Genomic DNA, 15,505 nt, shown 5'->3' with positions numbered 1-15,505 from the left:
GGCTCCATTGGTGTTCCCTTTTGGCCTCGCCATATCCTGCGTTCTTATGTGCGAGTGGGACCAGAGACCCCCCAGCATGACAACCTGCTTTTAAAAACGCAAGCCACTTTTAAGGGCAAGTTCCGCAGAGCATACAGGGTGTTGGCCATGGGGGCGTGGGGTGAGGGGGGTGGGGGACAACAGGAGGGCCCCACTGGGGAGACTAGAGGACATTCCAAACATAGAGGAAAGAGGCCCCGGGGCGCGGGGGCGCGCCAAGCGGCTCCCCCTGGAGAGTGCGAGGACATGCAGGATAGCACCAGCTCCCGGACTGCTCACTGGGGTGAGAAGGCTGCACCCGGGCCTCCCACACGAGAGAAAAGGAAGTGGGCGGAGACTGCGCTGCTTGGGACTCGGGCTGGGCGGGACCAGCGGGGCGGCACCTTCCGGGGTACAGCGACCGCCCTGACAGTGGGCCACAACCCTCTGGCGCCCAGGCGCGGAGGCCGGTGAGACGAGCTATGGGTGCGGGGAGCACGAAGCGGTGGGCCCTGGCGGTCCTCGGCCTCGTTTGCGTGCTCCCGTTCGGTGAGTGGCGGCTTTCCCCGGAGCCCCCGCAGGGACTGGGCAGCGCCGGGTGTGTCCGTGGCCCTACGGGTCCGGAGCCGGGTGGACGGGGGGGGGGGGGGGGGGTAGGTGGGGGGCGCGAGGCGACTGCAAGTTGGGTTCAGGATGGGACGAGGCTGGGACGGGAACGGGACGCGGAGAAACGCAGCCAGCGGGACCTTGTCAGGGAGAGTTGTGATTTCAGCAAGTCCCCTTGGGTGCGCAGGAAGAAGTTTGGGCGGTAGAGGGACCGGACTCCACCTCGTGCACCCCACGTACTGTTTCCTGTCTCTGGTGACCCCACCGTCCCGACCCCACCCAGTGTTTCTCCGAAAGGGTGTGCCTTTTCCCCCAGACTCTAGTGGCTGTTGAGTTACTGGCGCGGTACCTTCGCCGAGAACTTGAACTACTTGCCGTGTTTCTACTGCTTGCCCAACCTGTGCACTTTTCCAGAACGGGGTCTGGGTAGCGGGGCCGACGCGCTTGACTGGGGTGAGTCCGTACCCGCCAGCCAGCGTGATGGGAAAGCTGAGATAAACTCAAAGAACCTATGTTATAAGGCACAGAAGTAAATGTCAAGAGAGGTTGAAGTGTTATGGTTGTGCAGAGGGGAGAAATCAAATATCTTTTGTGAAGCAAAGGTTTCATGGAAGGGAGGGTATTTGAACCTGGCCTCAGGACAGGTGGTATGTGGACGTGCCATGATGGGGGACAAGATTCCAAGAGAAGACAGGGGAGCAGAGTGTACAGGGCAGGCTTGGGCAATGGGACTAAATGTGCCCACGGGACCTTGAGGCCGCAGGGGGGCGCACTGATCGTCCGCCCTTTGGGACTTTGGTTGATCTTCTGCAGGCAAAGGAGAACTAATCTGTCAGCACCAAAGAGGAAGGACTGCAGTGCAGAGGAATAGAAGACAGGGAGGCCAGGGCAGAGACAATGGTCCAGAGGGCTTGTGGGTTTCATATGCTGGTGGCCATGGGAAAGAGGGAGAGACATACCCAGCGCATGACTGGATGGGGTGACTCTCCTCTTCCAGATGAGCTGGTCTCTCCTTGGCCCCAGAATGCACCTTTGGTGACTGCTGCCTGAACCTGTGGTCTGTCTTCCACTGAAAACCCAATTTACCCATCAAGTCCCACCTCCTCCACAAGATTCTCTGAACAGTTCCCTCAGGGTGGTCTCTGCCCCCTACTTCACGCATTCATTCCGCGAGTATGAATACCACCTGCTCTGAATAGACCTTGCACTAAGGCCCAGGCTGATGTATGGTACACCCTGCGGAAGGTGAGCCCTCGGGGGCGGAGCCTGCCTCGCTAGGGAAGCTGCCTACCTGTGATTGACAGCATGGGCTCTAGAGTCAGATGCTTGGCGTCAGACCCGGGCCCCACCCCTCCACCTGAGTTATAACTTGTAGAAGTGAGCTCACTTCTGTGTGCCTCAGGATCTTTGCCTTTGAAGACAGAGAGCACCAGTCGTACAAGACAAAGCATAATAACAGTATCGACTTCATAGAATGATTGTGAACATCAGTCATTCAACAAATACTGAGTATGGAGTATGTGTCAGGCACTGGACAAGGGCCTGGAGAGGCAGCAAGGAACAGAATCCTCCCTGCCTTTGTGAAACTGACATTAGAGTGGGGGTGGGGGAAGCCAGAAAGCAAATAAATGAAATATGTACTCATAGACACTTACTAATTAATAAACATGTACTAATACAGAGATTGGTAACAGAAGAAGGGAAGTGGGAGTGGTTCGTATTTCTTTGTAAGTTTTTAAAAATTTGGAACATTCGAAATCTTTGGAATTGTTGCAAAAGTAGTACAGTGAACATTCATGAGTGAGTGCACACTTTTCTCCTTGAGTTATTAACATATTGTCACATTTGGATTACTTCTCTCTCTATACATACACACATACACTGAACAGATTTTTTTTTATGCTGAACCGTTTGGGAGTTGCCTTATCTCCCAATATTTCAACATGTCTTCTAAGGACACTTGGTCTTCAGTAAGTCACAGAACCAGTACCACCGAAACAGTGTGACTCATATTTTCTCATAGAGCCCAGAAGCCGGTGTGGATTACTTACTGAATTTGGGAATCCTGACTCATTAATCTCCTTTTACCTAAAACTGTTACCAAGGTTTTTTTTTTTTTTTTTGTCCTTTATGACATCACCATCTATGAAAAATCTGGACCAGTAGTTTTATAAAATGACCCTTGATTTGGATTGTCTGTTTTCTTTGTGATTAGATTCTGGTTAAAACTTTCTTGGGCAGGAATTTCTCATGGGTGTGTTGTCTCCTCAGTGCATCTCATCAGGGGCAGATACAGTCCATTTGTCCCATTATTACAGATGCTACCTTTGATTATTTGGTTAAAGGGAGGTTTACCAGATTTCTCCATTGTAGAGATCCATTTCCCCTTTGTAAAGAGCATGCGATTTATTGATACTTTGACGTTGTGTGACTGTTCTCGTCCCCCACGATCTTTCACCGATGTTTTAGCGTCCAGTGGCCATCCTTCCCCACTGAATATGGACAGAATACTGGATTTTAAAGTTTCTTGGATTAATCTTTTTTTTTTCTTCTGTGTGGTTGTGTATCAATTTATATACTCGTATACTTGCATTAATTTATTTATGTTTCTATTCAATTTTAGGGTTCCCCCCGGCTTTAATTTTTAAATATGTAATATATTAACATGGTTCAAATCAAAACTATGTAAAAAGATATGCTCAGAGAAATCTTATTGCCTCCTCTCCCTTCCCCCCATAAACATATAACTTGTTTCTAGTTTATCTTTCTTGTTTCTATTTGCAGATATGAATAGATACATATGTTTATTTCTAACTCCCTTTGTTAAACAGCAGGTAACAGACACTGTATTCTTTTGTACCTTGTTTTTGCCAATTAACCATATGTCTGGAAAATCGTTCCATACCACTTCACAGAGCTCACCCTCAGTCCTTTTGTACAGTTGCATAGTACTCCGTGGCATGGAGATAATGACATTTCATTCAGCCACCCTTTGATGGTTAGCATTTTATATAGTGTGGTCAGGGGAGGGTCTCTTTAAAAGGGTGACAGTTGAGTGTAGACGTGAGGAAGTGAGGGAGCAGGCCAGGTGGCTAGTGGGGGAGTAGTATTCTAGGCAGAGGAGACCTCAAAAGCCCTGCAATAGGCTTATAGCATTTTAGGAACTTCAAGCAGATCATTTTACTGGAAAGTAGTAGGAAAGGAGTTGTTAAGGTAATCAGGGCTGGATCCTAGAGACTCGGGGCCCTTTGAAGACCGATTTTGTATTCCCCGTGAAATGGGAAGTTTTGGAGGGTTCTGAACAGGAGTGAAATTATGATGAGTGTTTAAACACATTATTCTGGCTGCTGGGTGGAGAATAGTTTGGGGTGGGATCGAGGGGGGGCAGGGAGCAGAGGAGAAGCAGGGAGACCAGTTAGGAAGATGCAGGAACAATGCAGGTGAGAAATGACCTGGATGGAGGTGGGGGAGAAATGGGAGAAACTGGGGTATAGAGCCAGCAGGATGAGGTGCTCGGTTGCATTGGGGTAATGTGGATAGGACCGAGGTACTGCTGGGCAGGTAGCAAGCACCAAACCCGCAACCGTTGTATTAGTGTACCCTGTTCTGTCTGCTGCTGTTGACCTTTTATGGATCTTGCCAGCTGTCTCCCGACTAGATTTTAGTTCCTTGTATACAGGAACTCAGTCGTTCACCACTTCTTTAAAAATTCCCTTCATTGATTTGTTTTCTGTTTTTTTGTTTTTAACAATACAGATTGTTAAGTCTGGACATTGGATGAGGCAGTACTTGTCACGCATGCCTCCATTTTAAGTTATTAAGTTACCTTAGACTATTATGGAGACGTGCTCACAGGCTTTGCTGCAATCAAGTTTGACTAATCCACGTCCAAATAATGGGACGCATTCCAGTCGGAAAACTAGACCCAGTGTGACCATGGGGTGTGAATAGTAATAACTGCCGTGAGTTTAGCACAAGCTCTGTGCCAGACCCTGTCCTTAGCATTTTCGGTTTTTGTTTGCATTTCATTGTCACACCTTTTTATATTACTTTGTCGAGAGCACAGAGCTGAGGGTGGTGAAGTACCTTAGCCAGGTTCACACAGCAGGTAAGTAGCAGACTGTGTCAGCTCCCAGGCCTACCTGCATCTTTAACCCGAGATTAGATAAGTAACTGAGGATTGGGGGACCCCTAGGTGACCTCTTCTATATGACATGTGTATGTGTCCAGTGTAATTTTCCTGAGGCGTGTGAAATTATATAGGGCAACACAATTACCAGTCCCATAAGATTGTACTCAATAGCATCATCTAGGATCGGGAGGTAGGAAAACCTTCCTTGGGCCATAGAATTCAGAATGGGGGTCTATATCCATATTTATTTATTACCATTTTGCCACAGTTATACTCTATACACCCCCACTTGACTCCTGGATACTGTTGCATCATCCCAGTAGCATAACGTTTATGAAAATTAACAGTAATCTCCTATCACCTAACTGCTATCCTTATTCATAATTTTTCCCACTTGTCCCAAGAATGTCTTTTTAAAAAAAACCAGGATCTAGTCAAGTTTCACATGGTACATTTGTTGCTGTTTTGGGTTTAGTTTTCATGGGTAGCTTTCAGCTACCGTGGAAGAGACTTAGAACCACTTTTTAAGAACTGCGTCTAGGAATTTGTGTTACTGCCCTCTGTCACTCTAACGTCTCTTTAGTAAATATAGGCTGTGCGGGTAGGCATTTGTTTCTCTGTTTAAAAGCAGAAGGTTTGCCTGCATAGACCAGCCCTTATTTGCACGCATTTTCTGGCTTTTGATTTCTTCTCACATCGTTTTTTCTCGAGGGCAGATGGTTATTTTTTTTCGAAGGTCTCACTTGAGGGCACAGCCCCTTAGATCCTGCAGTCACAAATCGAAACTTCTTTCTCAATCTCAGGATTGCAAGAGTAACCAGGACCCCACCACTTCCATTTGCTCAGACAAGTTAATGTTTGAATGTGTATGTTTAAAATGGTGAGACGGTTCCCAGAAAAGTGCTGGGAAACATTTCAGCTGATCCTCTTGGGAGGTTGGCTTCCAGTGCGCGGCCAGTGGCCTCAAAGGTAAAAGTCTTTCAGTTTTGTTACAGGCCCCTAGCTCCTCTCTTCCAGCCACTTTCCTTTTTCATTCCCTTTCCCTTGGTGCCCTTTGTCTTCCCTTTTCAGCTGCTGCTGGTACCTATACTGATGAGTTCTTAGCCCGAGGACTCGAGCTCAAAATGAAACAAGTGGAAGCGAGGGAAATTCTTGACCAGAGTCGCTGAAATGAATTCCTGTCTGCTCTCTGCCCCCAGTTGGGAGACATTAGTTCAGAGGTCTACCCTTCTGTGACCTTCATCTGTTCTATCAACCACGAATCCATCTGAGCGAACCAAGTTCTTCTGCGAGGCTTATTCTCAGGAAATGAACCCCTTAGGAATCCTAGTGGCCGTCACTTTTCATAATGTTCCCAAAATGTCTGTTGAGATGAATGTCTGAATTTCCGTCAGGCTCACTGGTCTGTACTTTCTTGTACGTTTCCCCCATAGAACAGTTAAAAACTAGAAGGAAATGCAGTTCACATACACATTCAGAAAAACAACAGGAAATTCAGATTAATAAGAAACCAATAAGGCTGGGTTGTACGTTAGGTGTAATAGAGTTTCTCGATTGTGAATTGAATCCATGGAAAATAGAAGGGATTCCAAAGAAAAATTTTAATGGAACGATCGATCATGAAATACCTTGAGTCAGACTTTGGAAGATGGATTTAAAAAGACTGACAGAGTCTGAAGCAGCTTGGGTAAGAACCTTATTCCTTAAAAGCAAGCTCCTATATATTCTGTCTAAGACAAGAACAGTCAAAGGGAAGGGTGGCTTTGAGTACGGTCGCATGTGGGTATCTTGAAAGCCTAGGTTAGAGGGTTGCTGTCAAACAGACACGCCACATGAAACAAGTGAAATTCATTTTAATATTGTAATTTATTTAACCTACTATAGCCACCATCTTTTCATTTCAACATGTGGTTGATATAAAAAGGTGTTAACGAGAGATTTTACATTTCCATTTTCATACTCCATCTTTCAAGTCCGGTGAGTACGTTTACACCCCCAATCACACCTCGTTTCAGACTGACCACATTTCACGTGCTCACAGCCACGTGTGGTTCATGGCAGCTGAAGTGGGCTGCACAGGGGCAATGTCTGGGAAAGGAGGGCTTGACAGGAGGACAGGGAATAAGAAGGAGAGTCGTTTCGCATGACAGACAACAGAGAAGCTCAAATGGAAGTCGATTTAGGGAACCAACAACTGAGTTCTGGTGAGCTGAGTTCTGGTGAGCTCAGCCGAGGCAAGGAGTAGCTTGACAGCTGAGCGCACATGGAAGACAAGTTCTGGGGAGTTTTGGGGCCTCGAGGACCAGGGACTTTATTGCATGCTGGGAGTCGGGTGACTGCAGTTTCGAATTGACGGGAAGCAGTGGTATTGTACCTGAGGCCAGTTGATTTCTGCCTTTAGCAATCATGGAAACAGAGTGTGTGACAGGGGCCGGATGAGGGTGGAATCAGCAAGGAAAGACCAAGGCCTGTCACACGGTGACTAGCTGCGCAGTCCCCAGAATTAGGGCTGCCCATGTCGGGACCCCAGCTTTGTCCTGTGCCAGCCGTGTGACCTCAGGGAGCTTCTGAACTTCTCTGAGCCCCAGTTTCCTCTTCTGGTACCTGTGGGTCCTCACTCTTTGGAATGCCCTTCCCATATTCCCAGCTCCCTCCCTCACTTTTTGTGGGCCCTTCTCCCATGCCAGTTGTGACCACCTCACATACCACAGCAACCCTCCTCTTAGTCCCCATCCCTCCCCCGCACTCTGCTTCATTTGTCTCAGGAGCTCTTAACCCCACCCCACGTGGAAGATGCTTCCTTTTCCATTTATTGTGTTCCTGCCTCCACTGTGAGGTACCGTTTCCCCGAACATAAGATCTAGTCAGACCATCAGCTCTAATGCGTCTTTTGGAGGTAGGTCTTATATTATATAAGACCGGGTCTTTTATATTATATTACATAAGACCGTGTCTTATAGTAAAATAAGACCGTGTCTTATATTAATTTTTGCTCCAAAAGACGCATTAGAGCTAAAGGTCCGGCTAGGTCTTATGTTTGGGGAAACACGGTAAACTCCAAGAGGGCAGGATTCTATCTGTTTTGTTTACTGCTGTATCCTGAATGCTAATTATAGTGCCCAGGACATAGGATGAGCTAAATATTTGATGAAGGAAAACATGAATAAGACCTACCTCACAGAGCTGAGTTGAGGAGTGGATGGATGGATGGATAGATGGATGGATGGATGGATGGATGATGGATAGATAGATAGATAATAGATTTAGCTTTTAGAACAAGTGCTTGGCACACTGTAAGCCCCACATATAGTCAGTGTTTGTGCCACTGCTGTTACATATTATTATTGAGGCCGAGCTGGCCTAGGGCTCATATGGGTTGGATTTACTAAGAACTAGGTTAAAGAAATGAGCTGCACTAAACTTCCTTAAGTAAAAAGACTGTGTTCTTTACTATCCACATACCTGGGGAGCACATCTCAATCCCCAAACTGGGACAGCGGGTCTGACTAATACGAGGATATTTGTGAACTTAATAAGGGATTATTTGATACCAGTACTAGCCTGGTCACTTTAGGAGAAGGGCCACTCTCCAATGCTCCAAATGTGTGCACATATGTGTAGATAGGGATTGTTGCCCAGACTATGAACACCCAGGACTCCAGTGGGTGTCAGCTGACAGTGGGCTATGATGCAGAGAAGTGAGCGGACCGAGGCTGTGGTCACAGGCCACCCTGTCCTTCCTAAGACCCTGCTACCCCCAGGCCGGACTGAGCCTTCAATCAAGGCATCATTAGTGTCACACATGCAGGGGGAAATACCAAGCTTTATATATTCGGGTACTGAAACATTTAGGGGATTTTTTTCTTTGCATCAAGTGAATTTTTACCTTAACTGCTGATATCTGCAGGGCATGTGAACCCTAAAAATGTTTTAGAGAAAGAAGTATTTTAAAACCACATTGTTCATTTCTAAGGAAAACCTCAAGAAAAGCATTTTCCTCCAAGTCCCGGAGGAGTGGTTAGTAACTGACAAGTCGCGTTTCCTCCAACCTGAGACGGGCTATTTACTTGGATTGGGGCTGACTTTCCTGAGTGGGTATAGGCGGGGGGGGGGGGGGGGGGGTGTCGGTTTTAACCACGCCTGTCCAAAGGGTCCCAGGCCATTTATTCTTCGCCTCTAGTTAAACACCAACCTCTCCCTCTCCTTGCCAAGCCAGGGTTTTTCAGCCAGCTTCCACAGCAGTTTGGGGGCTTGCTTGCAAAGCTCAGGGTTTGGGGTGCCTGTCAAATTTCCTGCTGCTATCCTGACAATAAGCCCTGCCTTGTGGACAACATTTATGTTGTATTTTAATCAGTTTAGTTAATTCACTGATTCAAGAGAATGTCCCTATTTTAAGGCCAGCTGATCAGCAGCCTTAATTCTATTTGCAGTATGAACATAATTTAATACAATTTATTTTTATAATTTGTCCTGTACCAGAACATATTCACACATTCAAGGACATAGGCATATTTGGGTGGCCATCCTTCTGTCTCCCACACAAATGTAGAGAGAGAAATTTCAAGAGATGCTTAGTTAGTAATGTAGGAAATAGTAAAACTTCGCCCTAGAGGTAACTGTGAAACTTTCTGACTCTCTCAGTAACAACAAGCTCTGCTTAGTCAATATACTCATTACTGCAGTGTGGAGTTGACCTCGTTCTTGGGAAAAGGGACCACTATTCCAATACTGTGAGGTGAGGCCTTCTGGGGGAAGTAGTGTCTGTTCATTGTAAGCTGTAGGCACAGTCATTCTGGACAATTATTATCTCCATCATTTCCTGGTTCGGTGGGGAGGGTGGGTGGCAGATGCTGCAGAGGGCTTTTTCAGGTTAGGAGCTGGAGTCGCTCATCCGTGGCAGCTTTCGAAGGAGAACACTATGGCAGAAAAAGAGTTGCACAGCTAAGCAGTATACTCTGTTTCATTTCTGGGATAAGTATACTCGTTTCATGAAGTAAATACTTATCGGCACGGGATGGAAAAGCACAGCATCAATGTCAGGACCGAGGGAGATAACTTGCAAGTTTCCTTTTTTCCACGAGGTTGATGCCTGAAAATTGTGACGGACACCCTGAGTAGGTCTGAGAGTTCACTGTCGGTTGATTCTCAGGTCTCTGGTATGGGCTTTGTGCAGTGTGGTCCCATAGCTATACCTTGGGTGACACTCTGGAACATTGCTGGAGGAACTGGTTGGCTGAGATCAAACGCTTCAGTGCACACTGAGGAGGCCATTTTTAGGAAGTTCTTAGCAAAATAATAAATGCCCTAGAAAAAATGGAAGCAATACAAGAGGGCGTACGATCAGACCATGTCTCCCCATCTAGACCCCTATGTTCTGTGGCAACATTTTCCTGCATGTTCCTTTAGAACTCTATATTTAAAGTGGACATTGAGTTGAGTTTACGTACGATTTCTTTGCCCTGTGTGTGTGTGTGTGTGTGTGTGTGTGTGTGTGTGTGTGTGTGTGTGTCTATTTGCTCGGGCTTTTCTTCCTCCCTGTATTCCGGTCTCTCTTGTTCCCTTCTCCTTCTCACTCTTACAGCTCACATTTTAGTTGCCTTTATATATGAGAAGTGCAAACTTCTAGGCCTTCCTTTCAACTTTGTTTCCCATGTTCTTTAATTATTGAATCCTGTCTCATTATCCCTTTGTAGCATCTTTAAAGAAAACACCACCACCATTGCCACACTGGGGTTTAAATTGGGATTCTTGTGTAACGTCTTGGAGATTTGCATCCGTCACTATTGTGATAAATCCAACCTCCTCCGTTTCCTGCCTACGGGAGGTGGCGGAGGGGGTGGGGAGGCTCAGGTGCCTGCTCCCCGAGGTCCTCTGCGACCCTGGGATCCTGTGATTGGGAACCACTGAGCTTGGTGCCTCGCCTGGGTTTCAGAGGTGTGTTTGACTCCCACCTAGATAGAGCCCTTTGACTTTCTCATTCCCAATATCTACTGTTCCCGTCCAGTCTAGAAATGGTGACCTCAGAAATCTGGTATCACGTCACTGTCTGTAATTGCCATGTGCCACCTAGCAGGGTTCAAAGTAAGAAACAATAGCGAGCGAAGAGCATTCTGGAGTCAGACGGTCTGGGTTCAAATCCAGTGTCGCTGCTTAACCAGCAGGTCACTTAACATTTGCGTGATTCAGTTTCCTCATCTTGCAAAACAGGGTTCAAAATAACACCTGCCTAATTTTTGTTTGTTTGTTTGTTTTTGAATTTGTATAAGAGTTTGACTTGAGCCAAACTGAGGATATATGCTAGGGAGCAAGATCTCAAATGCTTCCCTAACGTGGTTTTTAAGAGGATTCACTGAATACGTATTTGTGGAGCTCTTCCAACAGTGCCTACTGGATAGTAAGTGTCAGGTTAAATAAACTAAAAGTAGTAGTCAGTCAAAATCCCAGAAAGTGTGCAGAGGAATTTGTGGCTGGTAGTGGGGGTCCCTTTTCATCAACCCAGTAATATGGTGACCATGTTTTCTAAACCAAAAATCAGACACTTTACCTGCAAAATATTTGGGGTCTACTCCTGATTGTAAGCCATATAACAGCTCAAAAATAGGGTGTAATGATGCTGTTTTGTAAGGATACTGTAACAGATTATTTGAAATTGAAGTTGTTTTTAGATGTGTGATCACTCTACATATAGGCATTAGATGCCCTCATAGCTTTTAAAGAGATCATTCAAAATGCTTCAAAACAAATAGACCTCCAATAGTTTAAAAAAAAAAAAATTCTGGCTCGCATGGAATATCTGCTTAGGCAATCACTGATCATTTTTTTCCCCCTCCCTCTCTCTCTCTCTGTGCTTTTAAACAGCAAAAACTCACTGTGTGCTCAATTCTCACACATCCACGATCACCCATAGTAAATGCGTTGGTGGTGGCCTGACTCACTGAAAGAAAAAGGGGAAACCCAAGCACAGGGAATATAGTCAGTAAGGCTGCAACCACTGGGTGTAGTGCCAAGTGGGTACTAGACTCATCAGGGGCTCACTTCTTAAATGATATAAATGTCTAACGACTCTGCTGTACACCCGAAACTAATATTCAGGGTCAAAAGAGGGGAAACCCTGTTGAACACTTACTTCAGGTCAAGCAGTTAGTAAAGACTCTCAATCTTACTCAACCTACCAATCTTTTGTGAGCAGCCTCGTGATTTCATTTCGTAGCTGATGGAGCCTAGCATGAGAGGGTTTTGAGAGGTCACCCTGGGCCTCCCCAGCTTGAAAGTCTGGGCCCGTCCCATTCTGCCCCTGGCATAGTGAGTTAGTCTCCCTGTGGTCCTTTTCTGACCACTCAATGTTATTAGCAAAGCAACCAACTCATTGCCGACTGCTTTGCTTTGCTTCTATTAGTTTGCATATTCATTCATTCATTCATTCAGCCATGCATTCATTCATTCATGGTGTGTGACCTTTGAGAAAGAACTCACTCCCCTTTCTCCTCGTCTTAGTTTCCATTGGAAATGATCACACCAGCAACTTACTTAGAGTTAGTCTTAAAGTACAACAGGAAAGACTAGTAGGAAGGAAATGACAGAGTCACTACGAGTGTGATGACCCCCAAATCTGTGCCTCCTCTTGTGAGTACCCAGTAGCCTACTGGACATTGCCACTCCGGTGTCTTGCAGTGTCTGAAACTAAAAGCATCCTTTTGCAGCTTAAGCCTGGCTCTCGTCCTCAGTGGTCCCTATTTTAGGGACTGACACTACCACTCACCTTTATAATACAGGTAACAAAACAGTTATAACATGCCAGGAACTCTTATACTTTGACAACAAGCAATCTGATAGGCAAGCAATCTAATAGGAAAAAAAAAACCAACAACGACAAAGCCTATAAAAAGACAGTTCTCAAAAAAAGGAGATCCCAATAGCCAACAACCAGAAAGATACTTAAATGTGTAGAGGTCAGGAGGATGCAAATTCAAGTAACAATGAAAGGTGACTTGATGTCCAGTTGTTAAACATGCAAAAAAAATTACGGAATGCCTGCAGGAACGCAAAGAAAAAGGTGACTCAGGCATTACTGATGGAAATGTAAATTGCAAGAGTCTTTTTTGTAAGCAGTGTGGCAGCTTCTATTATAATAAAGAAACGATTTACCCTTTGATTCAGCAGCTCGCGGCTCCACTCCTGGGACATGCCCCCATAGATACGAAAAACCATAAATACACAAGGACAGGTACATACAGGTAATTATTGCAGTGTTGCTGCAATAGAAAAGACTGGGGACAAAAAGGGTATTCAATGGTCATGCTCACTAATTAGTTATGGACCACTCCATGTTCCATACCCTGGAATAATATGCAGTCATTAAAAAGAATGAAGTCAAGTCATACCAGTGGATTTGGTGGGACTTTTATGAGGTATGATTTTTTTGTTTGGTTTGTTTTTGTTTTTTATTTTTTTATTAGTTTCAGGTGTACAAAGCAATGTAATAGTTAGATATTTACACCCCACACAAAGGGATAATCCCCCTCCCCCATCTGCTACCCCTCTGACATCATAGATGTAGCTGTTACAATTCCACTGAATATTCCCTATGCTGTACTCCACATCCTGTGACTATATATGTGTTAAATTATAGGTGACATTCAGTATTATTCAGCTTCAGCTTCAGGTGTACAGAGCAGTGGTCAGGCATCTACATGGTCCATGAAGTGGTCTCCCTAATAAGACAAGTGCCCATCTGACACCCTGCAAAATCTTTACAACATTATTGATTATATTCCCCAAACTGTCTTGCATATCCCTGTGGCAATCTTGTGGTTACTGATTGTGCTGTCTAATCCCCTCCCCTTCTCCCTCATCCCCACCCCTCTCCCAGCTAGCAACCCTCCGTTTTTCTCTACATCTCAGACTATTTCTATTTACTTTGCTCCTTTATTCTGTTCTTTAGATTCCACATATAAGTGAGCCCATACGGTATTTGTCTTTCTCTGTCTTTATGAGGTATTACTTGATGAGAAAGGCAAGATGTAGAAAAGTGCTCATAGACCATTTTTGTTAGACAAAGGATGGCAAATTTCATAAATATATATGCATTATATGTGAGATGTTTTTGTCTCTATTTGATGATATGAGCAGGGAGAAAAATATCGAAGGACGTTTTCTGAGTCGTTGACGTACATTATACGTCACAAGGGTTGTTGGGGGGGTTGGCGGAAAGGGTAAGGCATCCATGCAAAACAAACAAACAAACAAAAAACCAGAGAAGAGCATTGTGCAAAACACGTATGTGATCATTCTGCATCTGTGTAAAATTCTATGTGTGTCTGTAAAATTGGTGTTTAAATACATGTTTGCAATAAAGAGTTAACCTTATTTTGTCCCCTTCTTGTTTAAAAGTCTTTCTCATCATATAGTAACGGGCAGGGTTTCGTTGGTACAGGGCCCTGCGAGGACTGGTTCTGCCTGTGTGTCCCCCCCACTCACACTTCGTGTCATTGCCCTCCTGCCTCGGGGTCTTTCCTAGAGTCGTTGTCTCTGCACATGGACCTGCCCCACTCCTTTGGCACAGCGCACTGCTACTGCTTCTTCAGAACTCGGGGAGCCTGCCCTAACCCCTCATTGGCTCCCTAAGTCAGTGCTCTTAGTGACCAAAATGACCTAGGATAGGGTGTCTGAGTGACACTCTGTGCTTGTACTGGGTGGCGCTGAACACAGTTGCAATTGTTGGGTGTTGGTCTAATCTGTGTACAAAGTCCGACTTCTCTAACAGAAAGTAAGTTCTAAGTGGGCAGGGAGTGTGCCTGCCTTGTTCTCAGAGGTCCCACACAGAATAGATGCCCGGTGGGTATTTCCAGAATGCATGAATGAATAAATGAACGAATGAATGAATGAATGAATGAATGACGGGACCATGCTGTTGTGAAAGGGGAGCTGAACAAGGAGACAGAAAATCTGTGATCTGGTCCCTCTGCTGCCTTAAACTTGCTGAGTGACATTGAGCAGTTGGTACGCCTCTGGGAGCCTGTTCTCACATCTGCAAAATGGGCTTAGCCACACGTCGGCCCATGGATGTGGAGAGGGGTCAAGAGGGGCTCAGGAGTGTGTGAACACACACCTGGCAGGAGTTGGCATTCAGTAACTCGCTCTTCCATTTTCCTTGGGGCCCTGTCACTTCGCCTGTGAAATAAGAAGCTCTTATTTTAACTAAATAAGAGTTTCTTCTAGCTCAGAATTCCTGCGATTCTTTGCACTGAAGCCTCCCCTTTCTCCACCCTTGCTTCCCTGCTACTCCTGACTGCTTCCTGTTTTCAGTCTACAGGGGACATTGCTTCTCCCAGGGAAAGGCAGACGCCATCTTATGCAGCCAGGGTGCAACAGGTCGTCTCGTACCTCTTCCCTTCCACCTCCACCCTACCCACTCATTCATTCACTCACCCATCCATCCATCCATCCATCCACAACACAGTTCAAGCCTCCACCGCAGTGTGTGGATAGACTCTCCGCCCTCGAATCCCGTTCCTCTCATCTGCCTTCCCTCCTGTTGTTGAGTGGGAGAGAGAGTACATAATCAGCAAAGCAGCAGGAGGATGCGGGTGTATTTTTGAGGGCACTGTCCCTTAATTAAGAGAGATGGGTTCTAAAAATCCTTGCAAATGGACAAATGAGGGATATTTGCTTCTTATTTGAAATTACTGGACACAGTTGCCTACAATTGGTCTACTTAACGTTCTTGATTTTTCCCATGCTCTTTCAATT

General features: G+C 45.6%; 1 protein-coding gene across 2 annotated transcripts in view; it reads left to right on the top strand.

Moving 5' to 3' along the window:
• Positions 1–413: 413 nt before the first annotated feature.
• The window catches only part of CD58 (CD58 molecule), a 44,472-nt gene continuing 29,380 nt past the window's right edge, over positions 414–15,505 (top strand). For both annotated transcript variants that reach the window (XM_074319317.1, XM_074319318.1), the window contains exon 1: positions 414–567. In XM_074319317.1, the coding sequence (XP_074175418.1) occupies positions 501–567 (67 nt within the window). In that variant the 5' untranslated portion in view covers positions 414–500. The remainder of the gene's footprint in view (positions 568–15,505) is intronic.

This window comes from Rhinolophus sinicus, linkage group LG14 (assembly GCF_036562045.2).
Source record: "Rhinolophus sinicus isolate RSC01 linkage group LG14, ASM3656204v1, whole genome shotgun sequence".
Taxonomy (NCBI): Eukaryota; Metazoa; Chordata; class Mammalia; order Chiroptera; family Rhinolophidae; genus Rhinolophus; species Rhinolophus sinicus.
The sequence above is the reverse complement of the archived record's forward strand: the minus strand, read 5'-3'. Positions and strand labels throughout refer to the sequence as shown.